The following is a 23,707-nucleotide window of genomic DNA, read 5'->3' on the forward strand; positions in this document are numbered from 1 at the left end:
ACCCTAGCCCCAGCAAAAATCGGCCGACCGCCTCCCTAAATCCTTGAAAACGGTCGGTCCCCATATACCAAAAGCCACCCCCGAAATCACCTCTGGCCCAAATCCCACCCCCGAAAACACCATAACCACCACAGCCGCCGAAAACCTCCTCCAACTGCCAAAACCCCCCGAAACCTCCATCCTAGCACTAAACACCCAGCCTCCCTAACCACCTCAAAAATCCCTATTTCATCCCCGATAACGAACTTAAACACCCTAAAAACTACCGAAACTTGTGACACTCCACCGTTTCCCAAGTGGGTGGGCGACGGCCGGCCATTTTTGGAGGTTATGGAGGGCGGTCCGCGGTTTTGGTGGTGGCTAGGGTAGGGGCTAGGGTTTCACGATGTTCGGTTGGTGGCTGGAGTGTTTTCTCCTTTTTTTTTATTTTGTTTTTTTGTTTTTTTTATTACTAAAAAATGAAATGAACCAATTAAAATTTGACACGTGGCATATAACCTACAAAAATTGGTTACTAACAAGTCCATGTTCATTAAAAGAAGATGACATACCAAGGTGAGATTGCCTCGTAATAACCAAAAGGTGGGATTGCTATTGTCAGACCACGCAAATGTGAGATTCTTATTTTCATTTTTCCTTTTTATTAAAGTTTACTAATGATTAATTCATGGTGTAGTTAGAAAGAGCTGCACTCTATGTAAGTAGATTTAATTATTCTTTTCAATTTAATTAATTAATTCTATGATATTTATTCATGCTTGCATCATGTTTACAAATTTGATTCTTAATTTATTATTAGTATCATGTTTAGGCGTCAGATTAATCATGTTAGTGCATAGATTTTTATTAATAATTATTTATTATCATGTTCAGATGCCTTCATTAGTTCCTTTAATTATTCTCGAGTTGCTTGCTACATTTATGCATGCTTATTTGATTATTCTATTTGTTGTTATCACCAATATTGCATATTTTAATCAAGAGACGTATTTGAAAATCACGCTTAATAAGATAATCTGGACAACTGGTTTAAGTTCTTATTAATCTTGTTGCTTAATCGAAGTGGTCACAGTAATTAGATTTATGAGAGCTTTAATATTCAACCAACTTAGACTAATTAGTTTAGAGCGAATGAAAAATTGTTTGTATGTCTTTTGGGTTGCAATTAATACATTCACCTTTAAAAGTTTTTACTCTAGGTAGAGATGTCAATTCGAGTACTTGAGTTAGGTTCGATGAGGTCGGGTCAAGTTAGATCTATTTTAAAGTTGAGTCATGTTAAACTTTTGTGGTCACATGAGTTATAATCTTAATCGTGTAGATAGGTTAGATCAGATCGGATTAGGCCCTGTTCTGTTCACCTTATTTCCACTTATTTCAGGGTTGATAAGTTCAGATCAGGGTTAATAAGTTTAGATCAGGGTTAATAAGTTCAGATAAGTTCAGATAAGATAAGTTCAGTAAAAATAAGTTCAGATAAGTTGTGATAAGGGTTAACCAGGGCTACACAAGTTTAATTTATAACTAAAATAAGTTCAGATTAATTTAGATAAGATCAGATAATTTCAGATAAGTAAAAATCAAGTGAATGGAACACACCCTTAGTCAATCAGTTTTTGACACCTTTAGTTTTCGGGGCTGTGGTTCTTGTGACACCGCCTCATTTCCAAAGAAATCAAAACACACAAGTGACTAGACCCTTCTGATTCCACCACTGGTTAATTTCTTCATTTCACCACCAACCGGGTTCATTCTAAATTCCAGGAACTAGTTAGTGACCCGGGCAATGCCCCGGACTTGTTTTTCTTCCTCATATTCAATTACATGACAAATAATTACATACATTACATCTTTTTTTGTAAAAAATAAATGTAATATCGTTTCAAATTAGATGCACAAATAATCATCAGACCAATATTCAACCACTGAGCATAAGTAGTGAATAATGAAAAAAATTTGCGCACACTAACTTTGAGAGCTTTGAGTGAACTATAAAGAAAATCAACCATTGGAATTTCATATTAAAATACAGCAAATCCTACATATTACACAATCATCGAACCAAAATGCTCCTTATAGCTTAAAACATATATAGGCCACAATTAATTTGGAGTGATTTATTAAAAGCGTAAAAATATGAGTTAAGCGTGCAAACTATGTAGTATATATATCCATTGCATGTCAAGTAAGGTAGAGCAAACAAATACTCACCTAGCACAATACTGACCTAGTAAAATGTTTCTCCAAGAGGCCAGGTTTAAACCGTTTAGTGTGTCATTTTCTTGAATAGTTAATTTATAGGGATAAATATATTGAATACATATCGGTTACATATACTTCATATTACAAATTAAATGGGTCAAAGCAATTTAAAAACATTTTAATAATTCAACTATTCAATTGTGACAAAACTAAATACTAATAATGGTTAGTTTATTGGTTTGCAAGTAACATCTTCTCTTTATTTAAAGTTAAATCAATATTTCATCAATTGATCATTATTCTTAGGCATAAACCAAACACATTTAAGTACAATAATACAATTGCAAAAATAATAATGTGGCAAAAGATTTAAAGTGATGTGGCGAAATGACAAAGAAGAATTGACAAATGGCAAAATGTCACTCCTTGTCTTGGAGTTTTAATAATAATATAGATCATCTCTTCATTCGTCAATCAAACATATTTTGATCACTGATTTCTGGGATAATTGTTTTTTCTCTCCTATAATCTACACCATGGATACTTCAGGTTTGTTTCATAATTTTGCTCTTTGAATTTCTTTCAAATTGGGTAGTTAGAAATTTGATAATGCATGTTATGATTGTTAAATTTCGTGGTATATTTCAAAGTTTTGATATTCTAGGGTTCTTGATTGTTTTTTTGTATTGTGGTTGATGACAATTATGTTTCATTTTACAAATGCTTTGATTTGGGTTATGGGTATATATGGGTTTTGTTGATAATTATGGTTTTCGATTCATGTAAAATTTGAACTCCTTCGTGTTTCAAATTCATCATCAGTGCTAGTTCTGGGAACTCTATGATTATGATCGCAAGTGTTTGCGATTAGAAATATAATTGATGGGTCTATGCATTTTGGATTAACAGGGAATTCTCAGGAGGTGATGGGGCCTCCTGTGGAAGGTGTAGCGGGCGGAGGGACGTCGTATGGATGGAGTGATGCCGGTTCTCATCTTCCAAATGTGATGAAAGGGGACATTGATCCTTTAGAAGTTCCATCTTCTGAATTACTGAATGTTTGGTGCATGCCTAGTACCGCCAATGTCGGGTCACAGGAGATGCCTAGACATTTGGAGCCAGTATGTTTTTTTAATCTTATTTTTATTTGACGCGTACTCTTGGATATTTTTGATGAACTTAGTGTGATCAAGACCTCAGACCTTTCACTGTAGTATTGGTGGTTAGAGCCCTAGAGGCAAAGTGAGGTATGTTTTACCTAAACCATCAGGGTTGAGGTTTTCAGGCTAGGTCAATTTCTACAGTATATGTATTTATTGAAGTGAATCAGGTTAGCCGTTGGCCTGCGTATTGTATTATAGTTGTACATGAATATAAACATAACATTAAGGAGGTGGGTAAAAGTGTATGGACATCAAAAGTTTATATGAGTCTTAGAATTGGATTACTAGAAAATCAAGTCTTAAAAAAGCTCTCTTTTTTTGTTATTCTTAGTTCTATTGACTGACTATTTTGTAAGAATGTACGATCTCAATTATATTGTAAACATTTGAAAGGTGATTGATGGTGTGTTATTCTTAAGGAACACAAGTTGATGATAGTAATGACCTCAATAAGCATCTTATTCAACTTTTGCTGGCATATTTTTTGATGGCTGATGATCTTTTGCCTTCGTTTTTCTTTATTTTACCACTTTCTCTTTTATTTTGAAATTTTGGCAGCAACATGATTTGTGTTATGTCTGGAATGTTCCTCATTAGGTGTACGTAGAAATATCAAACAGTGCTATGGTATGTGGCTCGTTCGAAGTGTGTTAGGTACTTGGATACATTTTGGTGTTTGGATATATGACCTGCATGGAGGGTCCATATAATCTGTATTGAAAGAATATTGTAATTAGCTTTCCCTCTATTCCAAATTAGTTTCCATAAACAGCTTTTTCAATCTCCAAGGCACAATTTTGAGCACTAAAATCTCTAATTGGGAATTGGAATATAAAATACTCCTATGTAAAGTTGATGTTTAGAAGATACGCGTTAAGATGAATCTAACAAGTTCCTCATGAATGTTTTTTTTTTTTTTTTTTCCTTATGTATTGATGAAAATTTAAGGTCAATGTTTGTGAAATTTGACCTTGAAAAAGCGTACTTGTATGTGGCAATTAGTTTGGGATGGAGGGAGTATATTTTAAGTTATTTTCTACAATAAAATTTAAAATCTCTAATTACAACAATGAAATACAATGTCTGATGTTTGAGCAACATGATGTAAGAATTTTTCTATACTTTCAGTATAAACTCAGATTGTCATGACAGTTCACTTTGAATTTTTTTACTGATTATTCTGCGTATTAGGAGTAGTTTTTATTCCCTAGCCCATTTTTTATGTTTGAGCGGTTTGTTTAGGTGATTTGTTCATTATGACTGCTAAATTTTGGACAAGCAGTCTCTTAACTCTGTTTAAATACCTACCATTACATGGTCTGGGTAAAGTTATCTGATTCACATGTAGTTTTGTTAAATTGCTCAGAAGGTCCACATATTCCACAACAAGTGTTCTTGTGCATCATGTACCATGCACCAATTTGCATGTTTCCAATTCTAGTTCACAGAGTTAAGTGGATCACTAACTGAATCTGAATGAAATCTCATCCATTGTTATATCAGCTTGGTATAAGACTTTAAAGTACTCCCCTTCCGTCTCTTAATGTTCTTGTCTTGATGTTGATTTTCTCTCAACAAAAAAAAAAAAAAAAAAAAAGAAAGAAAGAGAGAGAGAGAGAGTAGTCGATTTGCTTTTATTGCTGGTATTCAGAACTTTCCTTGGGGTGTTTAAGTGTATTATTGTACCATCCTTTAAGTGTATCTCTTCTAGTTTGTGTACTGGAGTGGCTTATATCTTTGTTGACATTGTTTCTGACAACCACAACATGTCATTCCTGGCAAGTCACATCATTGAAAGGGGGGTTGGTTGCAAAGGTTACCAGTTTCCTTTGTATGCTGCTTACTCTAAAATCATTCCTGTCATGCAGGTAAATCTGTTGGCTGCTAGAAATGAGCGAGAAAGTGTTCAAGTAGCTTTACGCCCAAAAGTCACTTGGGATGGTTGTGGTATAGCTGGAACTGTACAAGTGCAGGGTAATGACCTTATATCTACTTCAGGAGACCGGTTAGTTTTTGTGCTTAACCATGGGTTTTAATTTTTTTTTTATTTGGGGGGTGGGGGTATTGTTCATAATCTTATTTTACTCTTCGAATTGAAGGAAACAAAAAACTGTTATACCATGATGGCTGCTGATTCAAAGACTAAAAATGTGACTATGATGTAGCTTTATTCTGTGTCCAGGTTGGTTATTGGTCAGTCCCTAAAGATTCGACGGGTAGTGCCCATTTTAGGGGTTCCAGATGCACTTGTACCTCTTGACCTGCCTTGCTCTCAGATAAACCTATTTCCTGGGTATATCTTCTGATAGACTGTATGTGAGAATTCTGGATTGCATTTGAGCTTTCTGAGGCAAATTTTTATCGTTGTTGCAGAGAAACAACAGCATTATGGGTTTCCATTGATGTATCAAGTTATCAACCTCCTGGCATTTATGAGGGACAGTTATACATCACTGCTGTAAAGGCTGATGCACCGTGATAATCTATCCTCCCTCACTTAGTTTAACTTTTTTTTTTTTGTGATATCATAATTATAATACAGAACCTAGTGCTGGCTTAAATTTATTTACTGGTGTGGTCTTGATATTAATAGGTTGTTTTTATACTAGCAGTGTAGTTTTTTTCATCTGCGTACGATGGTTTATTCTGAGTAATGTTATGACAGATCTAGAGCACCATGCATGGGCAAGGCTGAAAAGCATCAACTATTCAGAGATTTGAGGGACTGTCTTGAGCTTATGGAACCAGTCAATCAGAATTCAATGGATGAAGTGGTGTGGATACTTTATGATGTTATTCCTGTTTAATGCTCTGTTACAGAACATTTGGCCTTTTCTGGAGTATTTTATGTGCCTATTTGGTTTTATAGGTTGACAGAGTAAAATCTGCTACATCAAATCTGAGACGTGCTCTACAGTCCCCATCCTTTTCAGAGTGCTTGTCAGATAATGGTGCTGTCGATTCGATGGACGAAGACGCCATTTCTAATCGTTCTATTTGTGTAAAACTCAGCTTGACAGTGTGGGACTTCGTGCTTCCTGCTACACCTTCACTACCTGCTGTAATCGGTGTATCCTTATCTCAATATTCTTTGGGTTCATTCAAATAATTGTGTGTTGATTTTATTTCTGTAGACTGTGCCCTGAGGTACGCTATATCTAAATTGAGGCAAGCTAAAAGTTTGATAAATTACCTTTTTTTTTTTTTTTTTTTTTTTTTTTTTTTTTTTTTTTTGATTCAAAAGAGTGATTAAATTACATGTAGATGACTTATTGTGAATGTATGACTGCTCTTAAATCTGGCAAAGGAAAATAAATATACCTTGCTAAAAATTGAAAATTACTAATATAACCCATATTAATTTATAAAGCTTAACGTTGTCCTTTCCAATTTCACACCAAGAAATACGAAGTATGTACTTTCTCCGTTCTTTTTTAATTGCAACGTTGGGAAATCTACACTATTTACACAAAATCCTTTGACCCTTTTTTGAGTTAAGCGTTAGGAAAAATATAGTCATGTAGGGTCTTGTCATTCGTTTTGATACATAATCTTTAACTTTTAATAATTTTTACTTGAGTAATTAAGGATAATAATGGTACAAAATGTGCATTGGAAAGCATGAAAACCCTAACTTTGTAATTAAAAAAGAATTGAGGAAGTATGTAGCAAGAATTCAAATGCTATTTCACCATTGAAATGTTCTCAACTCCATTGATATGAATATACTACCTCCGTTTCATATTATTTGCAACGATTTGACATAAAGTAGAGGGGAAAAATGTCTAATCGTTGCAAATATTATGTAACGGAGGTAGTAATACAATCTAGAATTATACTTTGATTAGTTTGGTCCATTAACAGAATACCAAATTTCCTTGTTATAGGATGCATTATTATTAACAAATTAAATAATCCATAAAGGACAAGTTTAATAGTTATCCAATTGGAGCCAATTAGTACATAAGGACAATTTTATCTTTTCATTTACAAGAATTTGGCGGTGCTCTTGTGAAGATGTGTAGCTCTTGTCATGGCCTCAACTTCTTTTATCTAAGATTTGTGTATAGCTGGAGTCAAGTATCATGCTTTGAGCATTGTTCAACTTATTCTGATTTTTGTGGATAGAATACTTAATGATATGAGGTTATGGTTTTTGGCCCTTAACCTTCATTCTGTCATGGGTGACAACCCCTTCAAAGATTTTTGATATATCTTCTCAGTGTTTTTTGAATGGTAAATGCATACTATATAACAGAGATTTCTTTTATACCAAAAGGACACATTCTATCTTTGTTATATGAAGGGATGGACTAACTCCTTTTTATTTAAGGGCATTCATTTTTTTCTATAATATAGTAGGTACTTAGAATATTCTCCAAAAAACTGTTTTACTAGAAGTTTTTTCAAAGTGGGCCACCATAGTGTTATTTGCAAAGTGTGAGGCTTCCTATGTGTATATAGTTTGAGTCTTCGGGTACCTAGTTGAAGTTTTCTTACTCATTTGCCCCCATGTGGCGAACATCCTATTTTTAAAATATGAGAGTATACCCTAGGCTTTATTATTTATCTTCCCCTTCATTGGTCTGCCTCCCTGTTTTTATGTGTTTTTCATAGTTTTCTAACTGTTCTACTTGTGATGTTTTAACCCACTACAGAATAATGATACTTCTTCCACCTTTGAGAATCCTATACATTATAATCTACCTCTGGAGTAAACAGCAGTTCCCAATTCTGAGCTAACCATATCTGGTGGTCTGAGTGTTTGACAGAGCCTGATATATACCTAGATCAGCAGACTATAAAATATAGTTATTTTGATTGTATGATTTGTTTGATGGAGCATTTTAAGATAGGAAAAATGGAAAGGTAAGACCCATATCTGAAAGAAGAGAAGGAAAGAAATAAAGATGTGCCGATGGAAAGGGCAATTCAACTACTCTATGGGGTCGTTTCACTCGTTTCGTTGGATCTTTTGAAATGGATTGGAATGAAGTTAGTGTCCATTCCATCCATTTTATTGTTTGGTTAGGCGTTATTGGCACGTAATCTCATACTAAGAGGGTTCTAGCTCCACCCCATTCCCCTAAAATCCATACCCACCTCACCCCCTAAGATTCACAATCTATTCCTTTAAATTAAATGTAAAAACCATTTCAACAAATAAACTTAACAAGTTTAGACTAGTATGGGGTTTAGAATCCATACCTCCCTAGTACGAGATCCAATACCAACCATTCCAGTTTGATGAACTAAACGACCCCTAAGTGTGATTAGGTGCTTGAATGGCTTTTTATTATTGGAGGATTAAAGTGAGTAAATATCACTATGACCATGTACTAGTATCAGGGAATCCAAATTTGTTTATTGTTTGTGTTGAAGACAAAATTGATCATGCTTTCATACACCTGCAGTCTTTTTAGGTAGAGCTTTTTCGCTTCAAACTTTCAAGTTCTATCCTTTGATATTACTGTATAGCCAGAGTAAATGTAAATTTTGAGGGACTCTTGACATTTGCTGATTTTGTAGATTAAATGTTGCATTGTATCTTGAGGGCAGAGGTATTTTCTCCTTAGCCCTCCTTTTGTATAGTGTTGAACCCCTTTGATGTCTAATAATGAAAATAATTAAACCCTTGGATATGAATCCACCTTAAGAAAGAGTATTATTAGTACGCAGGATCTCATTCAAAGTTTTTTCTTGAGAAACAAACATTTTACATTTGCAAACTTAATGCACTGCACTTTATTTAGCGTAGGACATATAAATATGGTCACATAATAGACTGTTCTAATCAGCTTGGATAGTTTAATGTTATAAGTCTTCTGATTGGGTAGCATGGTAGGACTGATAAAATGCTGTCCTTTCCGTGGTTATCTTTTATGTTGCACTAATACTGAATTAGGGTGTAATAGCTGTTTTCTAAGTTGTTTTGTGATCCTTATATACAATGTACCTTTTCTGATGTGACCATGCCATGACTTTTGATTGACTCTGTGCCAAGAGTTGTAGGTGTGTACTTGTATGTGTTTCTTTGACTTTATTCCCAGATATCAGATACAGTAATCGAGGATCGATTTGGCGTGGAACATGGAAGTAATGAGTGGTTTGAGGCGTTGGATCAGCATTTTAAATGGCTACTTCAGTATAAAATTAGCCCATATTTCTGCAGATGGGGTGATGGCATGCGTGTTCTGACTTACACATGTCCGTGGCCAGGTACTTAATTTAGTCAAGCTCCTATAGTCCTCTGACCACTGAAATAAATACTCATCGTGATTCTTTTTATTCTGAAATGTATACACTTTGCAATATTAACGATTGGGTCGCAGTTGAATTGTGAGGTTGATATGCGGTATGTTACTTGGATTTGAGTACTCTTGTCACACATGGGTGCGTCCAAGTTTCACACTTTTTTATTATATCAAATACATATTTTTGTTCTAGAGAAGTGTCAATTGTTCATACCCATGTCATAGTGTCAATGATCTGACTTGGTACTAGATATTGAATGAGGAGTTATTCATATAGTGTTTGGATGTCGGTTTTGGTTTTGGGAGCATATTCGGACATATCTTTGTTAAAAATATGTATAGATGTACTAAAAATCCAATTTAGCAAGTGCCTAAGAAAAAGCTTAAAAACTTCTGGGGATATTGATGACCATGTACGTTTGAATTTTCTTTTTTCTGGCACAAATAAATATGGCTTATTTGACCTTCGTTTGCCGCGGGTCTGTTTATCTGTTGAATTTATAATCAAGAAGAATTAAATCTTCAGTTGTAAAGGGGAATTTTCTGTTCAGATGTATTATTTGCTGAAGTGGATCATGGTTAAATTACCATGTAGCTTCAGTGGTGTTGGCTCAAAGCAGTCATCTGCAAATTGCACTGTATTGGTATTGCAGCGCCCCCTCTCCCTCCCCCCCCCCCCCCCCCCCCCCCAAAAAAAAAAAAAGGGAAAACGGACTGGGAAGTCTGTTTCACTTAATCATTAGTAACAGATGATTTAACTTGTTTCTTTTGTCAGGAAGCTTTTTTTTTTTTTTTTTTTTTTTTTCCCCCCGTCACTTTATTAAATTTCTTTTTTCTATTATGATGGTTGCTCTTAGGTTTGCTGATAGTCTTAGGTGATTTTCTCAATTCACGTCATTATGTGCATCAGAAGGTTAATCGTTCAGCTTAAGTTTACTTGTCAGGACACTAAGTGTTTTCCCATCTGATCTTATCTGTACAGCTGATCATCCAAAAGCAGACGAATACTATTCAGACCCAAGGTTGGCAGCATATGCTGTTCCAATTCGTCCGGTAGTATCATGGTATATGACTAATTGTTAGTTTGTAGTCTCTTAATATACTTAAAGTTGATTTTTGTGACTTTTGATATATTTTTGTGTGCCACAGTGTTGATGCTGGGCCCAATTTTTTGCAGAAAGAGATTGATATACTGAAGGCTAAGGACCACTGGAAGAAAGCGTATTTTTATTTGTGGGATGAGGTAATACTACGCTGTAACTTTTCATATTGGATTGGTATGAGCTCGCCTACATATATGGCACGTAAAGCAAACAAACAGAATTAGGCAATTCATAGAGGTGCGAAGAATCAAGTAATTGAATAATTTTTTATCTTGTGAATATGAAAAGTAAGGTGTGTAGAGCTAGCAAGGCTTTATACAAGGAAAATAATGTCTAACTTGCCATTTATTGGTCACTAGGGGTGGTAACTTAGAAAAAACCTGGTTGATATTTACAAATTAAGTTTTGACTTAGTGAATGTCGCCAAAGATAGTGGTGCTGCACAAAAGGTAAATCTCATTTGTGAATTTGTTGCCATTTGATCCAATGGTGTTTCCTTTGCACGTAAGGGTAAGCTAGTGCTTTCTCAAAAAAAAAAAAAAAAAAAAAAAAAAGAAAAAAAAGGGTACAAGCTAGTGAACATGTCACAATGGGATCGTCCTATCCTTTATATTGTTTTTCCACAACCCAAGTGAAGAGCTATGATACTTGACCTCATAGAATATAACTGCATTCTTGCATGTTGGATTCATTAGATTCTTAGTATCTTAGTCATAGAGTCATGTTCGATACTGAGGATCTTAGACTTTTCAAGCACAATGTGATTAGTTTTCCATGTTAGAGTTTTTTGATTCATCAATTTTCATATCGAGGTCTAGAATTAGAAACACCTAGATCAAGATGAATTAAGCAAGTAGGCTAGCCCCAAAATTTAGGTTAGGGTGTAATATTTAAGGGGTAATTGTTCCCTTTTTCAAGTTTCAATTGGGAAAGTTTGTTCAGTTCTTTAGATTAGGGATTTTAATTATTCCAATTACTGGATTAATTGGGGGTGCTAGTTGATGATAGATTCATGAAATTGACTATAAGGTTTAATATTTGCCATTCATTGACTGTAATTGCTTCAATCTTTTCATTGTTGGTTCTTAAGCATGTGTTGAAACTACCCAATAATTTGTATTTCCCAAGATATCTACCATATAGCAAGTTTTGGTTTGAGTGGCACTACCAATTTTTGAAAAAGTTAAAATATTCTAATGGGTGCATTTGTCAGTAGTGCTAGATGTATTAAAACTTGTTTGTTGGATCACCTCCCTTACTTTTTGTTGGTTACTTTTGCACTTTCTAGTTTTGCCCTTATCTTTATGTTGTTTACGCTCAGCTTTTTTCCTACTTTAGTAAAAAATTAATGAGACAGACCACTTATACAAAATTCTACTCTTATGAAAACCCTCGTACAACACTCTCTCTTACTTTTTCTTACACGTCTTACATGCTATGGAGTTCAAGTCATGTATATAGTGGACAATGTTAGGATGTAGGCAAAAGTATTGGACAAAGAAGTTACTTTATATTTTTTTTTTATTTTTTTACTTGGAGTCTGATATGGATGCAATTTATTGGCAGCCACTGCAAGTGGAACATTTTACTTCAATCAGGAAGATGGCTAGTGATATTTATAATTTCGCTTCAGATGCACGCGTTTTGACTACGTACTACTGTGGTGAGTACAAATTTCTGTATGGTCATATAAATATATACAAATTTCTGTATTGATTTCTCATATTAAATTCTGGTCTTACATGTTGTAAACTTGTAATCATGATGGTGAGAGAGTATTTATCTTACGTCGACTAAGACTGGTAATCTTTTTGTTGATGGTGTTTGTGTCTATGGAGTTTTTTGAAGGACGTTTAGGACTTTTCCTGGATCATATACTTTAATCTGTGTGTGTGTGTTTTTTTTAATTACTAAACACTTTCACAGACTTACGTGTGATTTATCTGAGCATAATAGTGTAGAGGCTAGGTTGCTGACATTCACTAGAATTCTATCTCACCTGAGTTGGGGCTTTGTGAAGTGGGCTATTACTTCTGCGCTTTTGAAATACTAGCAATGTAGAGATGTAATATAATGCTGTTTTGAATTATGCTTTATTTTGTTGCAGTTGCTTGACTAGTTTGAATGGTTTTGTGCTTTGATGCATCTTTGAAGACACCTATTATTTTCTATGTAGGCCCTGGTGATGCACCTCTGGCCCCTACTTCCTTTGAGGCGTTTTTGAAAGTCCCGAAATATTTGCGACCTCACACTCAAATTTACTGTACAAGGTAATAAGAGTTGTTTAAGCCTTTTGTGTAATTTATGATCAAATGAGGTTATTGTTTCAAAGTGCTTAAGTTATTTGATTGTGTAGTATATGAAAAGTCAGTGATATGCACGTGTAAAAGAAAAGACGTGAAGAGGCTAAAGTTTTGTTTACGAGAATGAAAGCAAGAAAAGAGATAATTGTAGTTGCAGTATACAATTTGCAGCTGAAAAGTGGTGAAATTAAAAATTCAGAAGGAATTCAGAACTGTTGATGTAGTTAGTTTGATCTTTAAGTAGCATTTTGGATTTAACTGGCTAGTAGTAAATATAAAGCTGATATATGTAATAGACCTCTTGGCCAACTCAGATTTGTAGGAATTCATGGAAATTACTCACTGAAATTTGGACCTGTTTTTTCTATCACCTATGCATGTAGGGATTTGCAGTCCTTTATCTCTCTGTGATTCAGGTCATCTGTATTCCCTTTTGCAGTGAATGGGTACTGGGTAATCGAGAGGATTTGGTGAAGGACATAGTTGCAGAACTAGAGAAGGACGAGGTATTACTTATTTCACTCTCTACTCCATAAATTCTGCATTTTTTCTTCAATTATTGGTCATTGAGCTTAGCATATGACTGATGTTTCCTGCTTCTGTACGTTCAATGAACTTGTTCTGACTGTATGGAAAATGTTTACGAGCATGATATTTTCTAACAGAGAATAACTTAATACTTTGTTTACATTACAAAATCAATCCCGATTTTATATTTTGTGAAATTAAATCTTATTGAAGTTGGCTGGAGTTGATCCTCAACTTCTTTGGAGTCATATTGTAGCGATAGTTGGCTGGAGTTGATCCGTAACTCCTTTTGGAGTCATGTTGTACTACATAATTAACCACTAGTGTTATTACTGGGTTGCTATTGATTGAATTGAGTGTGAGATGAGATGACTGAAGCATAAGCCTCCTTGACAAGGAAGCTTTCCAAGCTAATTAAGCCTATAGTTGTTATAGACTTATAGTTTTATCTGTTTCGTTTCTGTTTTAAATATGCTTTGCTTAGTTCATTCTTATTCAGTTTTGTTCTTATTGGAGGCAGCAGGCTGTAGAAAGCCTTCTAATGTTCTTATTAATAAACATTGTTCTCATGTTAAGAGCAGGAGTCAGATATGTTTATTTTTATTAATTTGTGGCACTTAATCAAATAAAATCAGAACTGTATTATTGAGTTGGTTGGATTTTAGTCCTTCAACTTCTTTCCTGAGTTATGAGGATCCAAATCACAAGAAACATTGGGAACTAAATTCTAGTGCATTATCTAGGCTTTTAGGCTTAAACTAGTTATTGGCCTGGCATTGCCCCGGAACCATCATAAATTTACAAGTTTAATCAAAATAAATTGGATTGCATCAAGGGTCTGCATCAAGCCCTTTTCTTTTTGCAACGGTTCTAGATGAACTAGACCAATTCAAGTTGAGGTTCCATGGTGTATGTTGTTCGCGGATGATATCGTTTTGGTGGATGAAACCAAAGAGGGGGTTAATGCCAAGTTGGAGCAATGAAGGCGAAGGTTGGAATCTAGAGGTTTTAAGCTAAGTCGGAGTAGACTGAATATTTGGTATGTCGCTTTGGTACTCAGAGGGGGACAAGCAATGAAGTGGTGAGTTTAGATGGAAAGGATTTGACCATGAGTGAATGTTTTAAGTATCTTGAGTCGATCATCCAGAAGAATGGTGACATTGGTCAAGACGTGGCCCACAGGGTTTAAGTCGGGGTGGCTTAAATGGAGAGCGACCATGGGAGTGTTATGTGATCAAAGCATTCCCTTACTGTTGAAGGGAAAATTCTACAGGACTGCAATATGTAAAGTTGCTCTATGGTATAGATGTTGGGCTTCTAAGAAGTAGCACATTAAAAAGATGGAAGTTATGAAAATGCGCATGTTAAGGTGGATGGGTGGGAACACTCTCAGAGATAAAATCAGAAATGAGGTTATTCGCAAGAAAGTAGGTAGGTGTGGCAGGCATTGTAGATAAACTACGAGAAAATTGACTACGTTGGTTTGGGCATGTAAGATGGAGACCCGAGGGTGCACCGGTTTGAAGAGTGGAAGAGTGGGACCGTGGAAGGGTTAAACGAGGGAGAGGGAGATCGAAAATGACTTGGTTGGAAGGAGTTAGGAAAGATATGAAGTATATGGATTTGCATGAGGATTAGGCATTGGATCATAAGGGATGGAGGAGGAAGATTTATGTCGATGACTACACGAAATAATCAAATTTGGTTCATGTAGCCGACCCCACTTATGGGATTAAGGCTTTGATTGATTGAATCAAAATAAATTTAGAAGGGTTAATGTTGAACAATATTAAGAAATAAATGAAAATATAATTTAAGGTTATACATGTGAAGAGTTTTTTAAATAAATTAAACACTATTATATTATAGAGAATTAAAAATTACATCAATGAAGAGCTTTTTAAAGAGTCTAAACATTAGTACAATTCAATGCGGTGAGGGAAGGGTGATGACACATAGAGTGACACGTATCGCACATGTGGCATCAAATTATATTGAAGGAAGGGTGACACATGGCGTTAGCATCATGTCACTATGGGTTTTAATAATATTAAAGATAATATTAAAGATTGTACAAGCAAGTATATATATGTTGTCTATAACAAATTTGGTGTCATTTATGAGCCCACCAGATATTAAGACAAATTCCTTATAGTGCTCATGTTGCTCCCAATCTCCTCCATTTTTTTGAATCAGTTACCTGCTAGTTCTTCTTGAGTGACAACACCCCCCACCTCCCTCTTCCCCTTAACCGCTCATTGGTTTTTCAAATTGTCCTTTGTAATTGTGAAAATAATTATATTCCTACCGTTTCAATCTAATTGCTACATTTTTTACTACAATTTATTTACTAACTTTGGTCTATTTTTTTCGACTAACATATGAAATAATGTTTAGTATGTCTGTATGTGTGCTCCTGTTTTTACATAAATGCATCATTTTGACTTTTCCGCTATTCATATATTGACTTTGACTTAATTTGTTACTCCTAAATTAAAATAAATGTAAATATCGGCGATTGTAGGTGTAACATATAGTCTCTTTGTATATTTTCATTCTGCCACTCCATTTTAGAATCTGCATCTTACTGTGGCAGTTGTTTCATTCTTCAGTAATCTTTACCTTCCAAGGTCCCTACATACTTGTATTTTTTTTTTCTCTTTCCCTCCCATCTTTGAGGGCATATGCCTTGCCCTTGTGAGCAGAGTTGAGAGGGTGTTTGTTGGGGGTTGGGGGGGGGGGGGGGGGAGATCGGAAAGATTGTAACTGATTATGGATATCAATTCTTTCAATAATTTTTTTTTTTCCATGGAAAATGCATCCAAATATTTACTCTGCTTTTTCCTCCTACTAGTAACAGTAGAATTTGGTGTTGACTTCATATTTAATGAATGGGATTATTAAATTAATCATTTTATTCCAAATTTCCAATTAAAATAATGAAAACTATCTGCAGGAATGGTGGACATATGTCTGCATGGGACCATCTGATCCTCACCCTAATTGGCACCTAGGAATGAGAGGTACGCAACATCGTGCGGTGATGTGGCGAATATGGAAGGAAGGTGGAACTGGCTTTCTTTATTGGGGAGCTAATTGCTATGAAAAGGCTTCAGTTCCCAGTGCAGAGGTAGAATGCTCTCTATGTATCCTTTATTATGCCACATCTGTCTAATCTTAAAATAAATAAATAAATTACTGGTGTTCAATACCAATACTCTATTGATGGTTCGTGTATGGATCATAGGCGGTGTTGGTTTCTCTATCTAAGATAGCTAATTAGGAATTGCAAGAAAAAGCCATATTTCTCAGTGAAATGGTAGAAATTCTAGGCAGTTACTGTCTGTCTAATTTGGTGATGGCATTGTTATTTCCGTTGGGCAAACAATGGCCTATGTGTTCCTGTGTAAATGTCATGTTGAAGAAACTTGTGTCATGGTTCACTGCTCAAATGTGATGAGATGAGCAGGTAGATTCATTTTTGGGTTGTAGAAACCAAAGGAAGAAATGATATTGGATGGAAATTGGGGTGTCTGGTTTAGAGTTTTAGCAAGTCGGACCATTTTCTAGATTGGAGACCAACTCGCCACCTGGTTTAATGCTTTGGTGACTTGTTCGTTTATTGTTGTGAAATTGGACAGGTACGATTTCGGCGTGGGCTTCCTCCTGGAGATGGCGTTCTCTATTACCCTGGTGAAGTATTCTCATCTTCAAAAGAGCCTGTAGCTTCACTGAGATTAGAGCGCCTTTTAAGTGGCTTGCAGGTAATTTTGGCAGAAAGTTAATTTGAATTTTCTGGTCATTATTTTCAATTGTGAAAATTAATTAAATTTTCTGGTCATTAATTTCAATTGTGAAAATTAATTTGGATTTTCTGGTAATTAAATTTCAATTGTGAAGATTAATTTGGATTTTCTGGTCATGGTTTCCAATGTTCCTTTGGCTGTCCTTCCTATATTTGAAATAAGATTAATTAGCTATCTAATATTTGAAATATAGGAAGGATAGCTAATTAATCCCAATAGTAAAGGAAGAAAGAAAATGAAGAACTTTTCTTATTTGAGGGCTGAATTGCAATATTTCTTTGGTTCTGATCTGTTTAGATTTATTCAGGACATTGAGTACCTAAGGCTTTACGCCTCCCGGTATGGAAGAGATGAGAGCAATTCACTGTTGGAAAGAACTGGAGTTTATGTTGCTCCTGAGCGCTACACATACGAGCATGTTCCTGTAGATATGATGCGTGGGGAGATATACAACAAGTGCAGATCTTTGTAACTTCGTTGTTGCAGTATCAGCTTTTTGACATTATATTTAATCTCTGCTTTAATCTGCTTTTATGTATAAAGCAGGGTCTTCTTGTAAGTTTCTCAATGCTGGTTATCTTTCACATAATGGCTAACTACACAGGTAGTTGATTTACTCGAATTTGTAGAGGATGCAACTTTTGTATGATGTGTCCGTTTTCCCCATACTTGAAAACTTGTGGCTTTTATCATCACTTAATTGGTAATTAGATCCTACACGCGACATATTTATGCCAATTATCCTCTAGAAGCGTACGCTCTAATTCGTCACTATATTGATCATTCTCGATTATAGGCCGTCTTGTTACCTGGTTCTGGTGAAAAGCGCTTTCCCACTCAATTATAGGCTTCATTCTTTCTTGTTCCTGTACATCTTTTTCTCGTCGTCTGCTTCTTTCTACTCCGTTGTAGTGCTTACAAATATCTTTCCAAATCTATTTTCCAATTTTTTTACAAAAAAATGTTATTGAAGTATTTAGTCACTGGAAGTATATTTAGTGTGAAAGATGAAAGAACAAAAAAAAAAAAAAAAAAAAAAAATTGTTTGAGTAGGGTGGTTGATGGGAGAGACCAATAATACAAGTGGAAGAGAAATGATATACAGTAATAGTAGCGAATCTTATCAAATAAGGAAATGTCTCATTTAATCAAAAACAAATGAATATTAAAAGTGTTGCAATTAATAATAACAATAAAAAATAAAAAATAAAAAAATAAAAAATAAAAAAATAAAAAAATAAAAGAAAAAAGTCTTTGTTTGATTTTATTTTTTAAATTTTTTATATTGCAAAAAAGTTTTAGAGAACAAGTTTAAATATACACAACTTTGACCATTAACATCTTTTATACTATTAGTATAAGTTATTAAATGTTGATATTGCTAAAATTTAGTTCCTCGGTTTTCTTTTAAATACAACACATCTCTTGGCATAATGGTATGTACTTTGATGAAGAGATTATATAAAATCAAAATAATTTTTAACATTATACCTTATCCATTCTCTAATCATGGCGTTGAAATTATTAAAGTAGCTTATTTATTTACTCTAATCAGCTTCTTAAAAATTGTGCTAAAAAGATGTGTTGTATCTAATAGAAAATAGAGGAAAAACATTGTAACTAATCCAACAATAAATTGCATGAAAAATAAATAAATAAATAAATAACACTTGTTTCCTTCATTAAAAAAAAAAAAAAAAAAAAAAGGAAGGTATTTACACTTCAATGGCCACATACTTTTAGACAATTTAATCTAAATATAAAAAGATGGTACACGCATTCACTAAACCTCTAACCAATAACTCCACCATTACCAACTTTAAGTATCTAAAACAATATCCATGACCAAGAAAATCAAAAGAGGTAATCAAACAACTCCCTCGTCAAACAACCCCATCAACACACTCTCTCTCCTCTAGTCCTCTGTACCAAATAATGCAACCACTCATCATCCTCTTCATTCTCATCATACTCATCCTCCTCAAGCTCACTCACACGATCTTATGGGTCCCATTGAAAATCCAACGCCACTTCATGAACCAAGGCATATTGGGCCCCACATACCGCCCAATCTTCGGGAACACGGCCCAAATCCGACTGTTGTATGCTCAAGCCCAATCCAGGCCCACTCAAAACGAACAAGAAGATGGAGATGGTCTAATGGTACTGAATCATGATATCTGTCATCGAGTCATGCCTTTCTACCATAAATGGTCGGCCCAATATGGGAAGACTTTCTTATATTGGTTTGGGCCTAGGCCCATGCTTGCTATTGCTGATTATCAGATGATTAAGGAAGTGTTGATCAATAAAAATGGGTTGTTTAGGAAATTGAAGTATAATCCTTTGGCTAAAGTGTTGTTTGGTCAAGGACTTGTTGGCCTTTCATCGTCGTATTGCTAATCAAGCTTTTACCATGGAAAGGGTTAAGGTATGTTCACTAATTAATGATCACCACTTGTAAATTAATTTATTTGATGAATTTTATTTTTATTAATGAATAAAGTATATATTTCATGAAAAGATAACATATTATAAAAACATGGGTTTATTAAGAAATTTTTAGTTTGCATCATATAATCTTCAAGTTGTTAAAAAGTCCTACAAAATATGAACTTTTAAAGGACATAGGAATAGGAATATATCTAAAAGTTCTCATTCTAAGGGTCTGTTCTCTCTAGCTTAATTTCAGATCAATTTAGTTTAGTTCAGTTCGGCTCCAATCAATTCAGTTCAGTTTAGCTCCTAATTTCCTACTCACATAAACAATTCATTTCACCTCTATTCAGTTCAGTTCAATTCAGCTCAGCTCAGCTTCAATCGATTCAGTTCAGTTCAATTCATTCACCTCAGTTTAGTAAATCAGAACATGACCTAACTGTTCTTTTTGTTTCTTTCATTTGTAATATAATGTTCAATTTAAGGTTTAAAATTTTAAATAGAATATATGCTTAATTATTAGCAGATAATCAAATCTATTAAATGAATGGTGCAAGAGGTAAGTACTGTATAACTGAGTAAGCATGCATTTTGAATTAGAGGTTACAAATCTTCCCCAAAATGAATAAGTTCATTGTCCCTCTCTCATTAGGTGTCTTGTACTATGAGAAGCAGATGATTTATTTATTTATATTAAAAGGAATGAATAACATAATATAAGTTATACTCCATCCATTTTGTATTTAAATAATACAATAATTAAACCGTTACATTATTCATACCCTTCCTATGTATTTATTTATGTACCATATTAATTTGACACGTTTGTCATTGCATCGCTTTGACTACTAATAACTTCAACTATGTCCCTTCTCTAGCTGTTAAAAAGGATTGATCAATACTCCTAAAGCGCATAATCTCAATAACTTCTATCATATTCTTAATTAAGAATCTTCAACTCATCTACTCCATGATGTAACTATTGCTGCATTTGTAGAGTTGGATACCAGACATTGTTGCTAGAACAAAAAAGACACTAACAGCATGGGAGGAAACCAAGGGAGGCCAAGAAGAATTTGAGCTTGATGTGCACCAAGAGCTTCATACTCTCAGTGCAGATATCATATCAAGGACCGCCTTTGGAAGCAGCTACAAAGAGGGAAATCGAATATTTCAATTACAAGAACAACAAATGAACCTTGTCTCCCTTGCTCTCAGAAGCATCTACATTCCTGGATTTAGGTTCGTATTCTCTATTACACTCGACGAATTAGTGATCACCCATGTATAATTACAAGTGTCGGGTTTGGGTACTTAGATTCTAAATTTCTGATATATCAATGAGATACATCAGACATTTAGATACATCAGATACTTAGATTTGTACCCAAACCCGATACTTGTAATTACACATGGGTGACATAGACACTTATTATACAACGGTACATATCTAAGTGTCTCATTAATTCATTATTATTTCTAATTTACTTGATTAATTTATATCATCATAGTCGAATGATGCAAATTTTGGAATACAGGTTTTTGCCAACTACGAAAAACAAAGAGAGGTGGAGGTTAGATAAGGAAACTCGTGATTCGATTAAAGTGTTAATCTCAAGAAACAAAGATTCAACTAAAAACCAAAGCAACTTGCTGAGTTTATTCATGTCTGCTACTGATTATGATGAGGATAGGAAAGAAAGGAGATTGAGTATAGACGAAGTCGTAGAAGAGTGTAAGACTTTTTACTTTGCAGGGAAAGGTACAACTGCTAATCTTCTTACTTGGGCACTCATCTTACTAAGTACAAACCAAGAATGGCAAAACAAGGCAAGGGATGAATTTTTTCGAGTTTGCGGTGTCCATGGATTTCCTACTGCAGACAACATCAATGACTTCAAGCTTGTGAGTTTCTTTCTTTTCCACCCTTCTGATCTCTTGTTTAAGTACCGTTCGTACCTGGAATTCTAGTAGTAATAAGCATTATACTTAATTAACTAAAATTTTCATGTATATGGTCTTAATGAAAATATAGAGAAGTATGGATTGACCATGATATATATATATATATATATATATATATATAATTTTTTATTATTATTATTATTATTATTATTATTATTTTTTAATTTTTTTTTAATTTTTTTTTTTTTTAGTATAGAGAGAGTTGTAATGGTAGTAGTGTAGACCACATTTGATCAAAGTTGTCGGCCGTCGCTCCTCAAAACTATAACTATGTAAGCTAGTTGGCATCCACCAACAAAATATCTTGCTTTACATATGCATGTATGATTGACCAGGCCAAGGGTTATATTCATTCTGTCACACATTGGAATAGTAGCTATATATATATATATATATATATATATATATATATATATATATATATATATATAAATCAATAAATGTCAGAAATAATTGGTCAAACTAATTTGACTTCTCCTTGAGCAGTAAGATTGTGTCATACATAGCTTAACTACAAGGGCTTGACTCTATTCTGGACAAAAAGAAGAGTAGAACTGTAGCAAATTTGATGATTTCAGATATTCATTGATTAATTAAGGAAAGCACTATACAATTTTTTTTTTTTTTTTTGAATTAAATCAAATTGATCTTCTACGAATGTCATTGTTAACAGATTAACATGATACTCAACGAAACCTTACGATTATATCCGCCTGCTGTGATGATGAAGAGAAGAACTATCAAAGAAGTGAAGTTAGGAAATCTTAAAATTCCTGCAGAAACACAGCTATATCTAGCCATGACGGATGTTCATCATGATGTGAATATTTGGGGAGAAGATGCAAACAAGTTCAACCCTTTGAGATTTACGGAACCTCGAAAGCATCCAGCCACATTTTTTCCTTTCTCATTAGGTCCAAGAGTTTGTGTTGGGCAAAACTTGGCTATGGTGGAATCAAGAATTGTACTAGCCATGATTGTTCAGAAATATATGTTGGTGTTATCTCCAACTTATGTTCATGCACCAATGCAATTGTTGACCTTGCAACCTCAATATGGGGCTCCTATCCTTTTTAGGAAAGTCAACTAATTTATATCGACTATCTTGGAGCTTTTCATTCTAGTTTATTTAACAAGCTAGTTTTGTGCCCCGTGCAATGCCCGGGTTGTTTATTGAATTCTAAGATAAATTTTTAATCTATAAGTCAAATTTTAATATATATCATTGATACAAAATTAGTTAATAATTGATGTGGTTTTGTAACGATTTGTTATCTAGTAGGCATGTAATCAGGGTCGTCTTATGCAAATAGGGGGCTCTGTGCTATTTTTATAACAATGTTATGAGTTTACAATATTGCTAATAATGAAAAAAAAAAATGATACAAATATTCAAGTTTTTTAATAGTGAATTTATGCGTTAATGATATACAATCATATACTCTGTAAGTCATAGACATGTAAGACGTAGATAATGTTATATTATTGTAATGAGAAAAATCATTTAGTTAAAAAAAAAAATAAAAAAAGAAAAAAATTGTGTGCAGATGGCAAAAGATACATACATCATAATATTTTTTACATTTGTAAAAAAAAAAAAAAATGAGTGAAAAATATTATATTACACAAAACTGGTAATTATACTATGCATTCATTTGGGGCCCTTTAAATTTATTAGGTCATGGGGCCCTGTGCTGAGGACCAGCTTGCACAGGGCCTTAGCCGGTCTTGCATGTAATGACTAATAATAAATTTGGTGGAAATGTTCGATTTAATTTAATACATTTAAAAAATAAAAAATGAGCAAAAAGTAAATTAAATAAAATAAATGTTTAAGCCCGTTGGATTGACCCGAACCCAAAACTTTGGGCAAGGGTTGAACATTTCTTGACTCGTAGGGCCTGTTCACATTAACTGAAGTGAGCTGAACTGAACTGAACTGAT

The 23,707-nt window shown here is 34.2% G+C and overlaps 1 protein-coding gene and 1 pseudogene across 2 annotated transcripts; both read left to right on the plus strand.

The window, feature by feature from the left end:
* The first annotated feature begins 2,662 nt into the window (after positions 1-2,662).
* On the plus strand, positions 2,663-18,054 carry LOC145586307 (uncharacterized). Its single transcript, XM_081643093.1, has 16 exons — positions 2,663-2,751; positions 3,112-3,323; positions 5,234-5,370; positions 5,548-5,658; positions 5,739-5,840; positions 6,031-6,139; positions 6,235-6,435; positions 9,416-9,584; positions 10,602-10,683; positions 10,769-10,862; positions 12,289-12,385; positions 12,899-12,992; positions 13,465-13,531; positions 16,510-16,683; positions 17,195-17,317; positions 17,667-18,054. The coding sequence occupies exons 1-16, from the start codon at positions 2,739-2,741 to the stop codon at positions 17,829-17,831; spliced, it is 1,950 nt and encodes a 649-aa protein (XP_081499219.1). The 5' UTR covers positions 2,663-2,738; the 3' UTR covers positions 17,832-18,054.
* Positions 18,055-19,220: 1,166 nt separating this feature from the next.
* Positions 19,221-22,893, plus strand: LOC145585024 (cytochrome P450 734A1-like; annotated as a pseudogene). The gene is made up of 4 exons (XR_014100516.1): positions 19,221-19,790; positions 20,796-21,040; positions 21,337-21,703; positions 22,437-22,893. The product of XR_014100516.1 is annotated as a cytochrome P450 734A1-like (transcript).
* The last annotated feature ends 814 nt before the right edge of the window (positions 22,894-23,707 follow it).

The sequence above is a fragment of the Chenopodium album genome, chromosome 16 (assembly GCF_948465745.1).
Source record: "Chenopodium album chromosome 16, dcCheAlbu1.1, whole genome shotgun sequence".
Lineage (NCBI taxonomy): Eukaryota > Viridiplantae > Streptophyta > Magnoliopsida > Caryophyllales > Amaranthaceae > Chenopodium > Chenopodium album.

Coding starts and splice junctions, on each gene's coding strand:
- LOC145586307 (XM_081643093.1), top strand. Junction 6,436..9,415: donor CACTACCTGCTGTAATCGGT/GTATCCTTATCT, acceptor CTTTATTCCCAG/ATATCAGATACAGTAATCGA. Junction 12,993..13,464: donor ACTCAAATTTACTGTACAAG/GTAATAAGAGTT, acceptor TCCCTTTTGCAG/TGAATGGGTACTGGGTAATC.